Source organism: Penaeus chinensis, chromosome 23 (assembly GCF_019202785.1).
Source record: "Penaeus chinensis breed Huanghai No. 1 chromosome 23, ASM1920278v2, whole genome shotgun sequence".
Lineage (NCBI taxonomy): Eukaryota > Metazoa > Arthropoda > Malacostraca > Decapoda > Penaeidae > Penaeus > Penaeus chinensis.
Genome location: NC_061841.1, coordinates 17158382 through 17160881, shown reverse-complemented (window position 1 = coordinate 17160881; position 2500 = coordinate 17158382). Strand labels below are relative to the sequence as shown.

Below are 2500 nucleotides of genomic sequence, written 5' to 3'. Positions count from 1 at the left end.
AGATGTTTAGATGCAAATGGGTTTCTTTTAAAGCTGGAACAATTCATTTAAATACTTTTATTTTACAAAATGTAATGCTACAACTGTTGCAGTTAAGTAATCTTATCTAAGGTATAGATTTGTCAGTGGACATGGGAGTGATCTTGTTTCCTATGATTCCTACAAATTCTAGTTATGAAATCAGTCTGATGAGGTCAGTAGTGTCAGTCAATCCCTATGAGGCAGAGCATTTACATAAAATAAAAACTTTGCACTTTTTAAAGGGTTGAAAAACATGCATGCTTTACCTGGACTTTTTGTGGTGGTAGTCACCTGTGGGAATAGAGGTTTGAGTGGGAATATTTCCGAATTAACTTTTAATTAAGATAGTTCAAGAAAAAAATGTGTAAATTAAATATGGGTACATTATTTTTGGATTTTAGATCCAACATAACTAAATAAGATATGATCATGTAACTAGAAGAGAAGAGATGAAGATACTCTAACACTCTTGCTTGATATCATGAATAACTATAACTAACTGACTAATGTAGAGATAATGATGACAGTGGATAATTAACTAGTTTTAATGAAATGTATATTCATGATAGCAATACTAATATCAAAGGAGTTTGATGGTACAGTGGCAAGATAGAGAATTAAAAATGTCTTGGCTAATATTACAAAAGCTTCTCTTTGTACCAAAGAGAAAAGAATTGCATGCTTCTCTGCTTTTATGATTTTAATCAGGTTTGCAAGCCAATCAGGAAAAAGAAAGGATTCCTTTCAGAATAGGTAAAGTAAGTATAAAATATTATCAGCAACATTGAATTTCTTTGTGCATGTTATGTATGTCTTTATATGTTGCTGGTTTGATGATCAATGTAATAGAGATATTTCTTTGAACTACTGTTTGTCATTTTGTGTGGTTGATATAAAAATAATTTTGACTGGTATTATATTTGTACTTGCTTTATGCTCTTAGTATTAAATGATAGCTGTATTGATCAGGCTTTATGGCATTTATTCTAATGAATGCCAAGGTAGGCATGATTGGGTTAATGATTTAAAAGAATGTGAAACTGATATTACTAATACGACGTCCTTCATAGATAATCGACAATGTACGGCAGACGAGTTCAAGTGTAAAGATGGTGGATGCATAGAGAAGGAGTGGAGGTGTGACAATGTTCCCGACTGCGCTGATGCCTCGGATGAAATTGATTGTAATGTGGTGTTTTTTTTCCATGTATTTTTATCTTCTTAGTTTCTTATTTTCTCTACATTTTCTCCCCACTTTTTTTCTTTGCTATATATGTTGGCATATATATTACTTACTCTAATACCAAATTCTTTGTGTGTTTTTTTTTTTTTTTCATATTTATTATAAGTACTTAATAGTACTTTTTCATTCAGGTCATTAAATGATGACATATTTTTCTCTTCAAAGTTTTCTTGCATCTGTATTTTAAAATTATTATAGTAATATATGTCATCATTAATTTACTTCTACTGTTCTCACTTTCTTTTCTTTTTCTTTATCTCACATTTTAGTTTTAAGCAACTTTATATTGATTTAGAATGATAGATGATACATATCAATACATTTCTTTTTTCTTTGTTTTCTTCACTTTTTCAAGAGATTATTTTATAGACTTGACATGCATTAATAAGGAATTTATTATTTTGAGTCTGAAATATGTTTGAAATTTTTTTTTTATGGAATATTTCAAGTTAATATATTTATTCTGAAACATGGTACTAAGACAGTCCTATTATTTGATACTTATTTTTAAGATTCAATTGCATCTTTGTATTTACATTAAAGTCAAGCTAATTTCAAATAGATAAGGAACTAGAGTTGGAAACACGGAACAGATACAAAAGGAAAGAAGTAAAAGGACATTGACTGGATTGATCAGGTGGTAAAACTGACACAAATCAGGACTTATAATATCAGACAGATCCATTGCTGTATATGTGAAAATTGCGTGAATTGTCTTTTCTTGTATTGTCTGTTATTACTTGTATCGTTTTCTTCTGCCAAAGAATCCATAGTTTGTAATTGCATGTTATACCACTGTTGGGGTATATTATATGTTTGTATTGCTGTTGTGTTTCCAATATTCTGTTATGTTCCTGTATGCTTATCTGACAAAAATTTGATTTTAAAGCTCTGGTACAATTCAAGTATTAATTTTAATGCATATTCAGTCACATTTATGCAGTTGATTATCGTCATTTATAAAATTTGAAAGAGATCTACTTTTGTCATGAAATTGACCAATGCTTTAAATATCAGTGTTTGTCAGATTGTGTATGTTATATATGTGGATGCCTTCTGTCCATGTAGGTTGCAGTACCAGTGAATTCCAGTGTGGTGATGGTTTTTGCATCCCAGACTTCAAAAAATGCGATGGAACCTATGACTGTATTGATGGATCTGATGAGCGTGCTGACTGTGGTAAGTTCAAGAGTTGTTTTAGGAATTGTAAGCTGTAGTATATAAGATTGCTTGCTC

At 30.4% G+C, this 2500-nt stretch overlaps 1 protein-coding gene across 33 annotated transcripts in view; it reads left to right on the top strand.

The window, feature by feature from the left end:
- Positions 1-2500, top strand: part of LOC125037396 (basement membrane-specific heparan sulfate proteoglycan core protein-like) — a 362744-nt gene that overhangs the window by 255591 nt on the left and 104653 nt on the right. For all 33 annotated transcript variants that reach the window (XM_047630535.1, XM_047630533.1, XM_047630526.1 and 30 more), the window contains 2 exons: positions 1092-1205; positions 2333-2443. In XM_047630535.1, coding sequence (XP_047486491.1) covers positions 1092-1205; positions 2333-2443 — 225 coding nt within the window. The remainder of the gene's footprint in view (positions 1-1091; positions 1206-2332; positions 2444-2500) is intronic.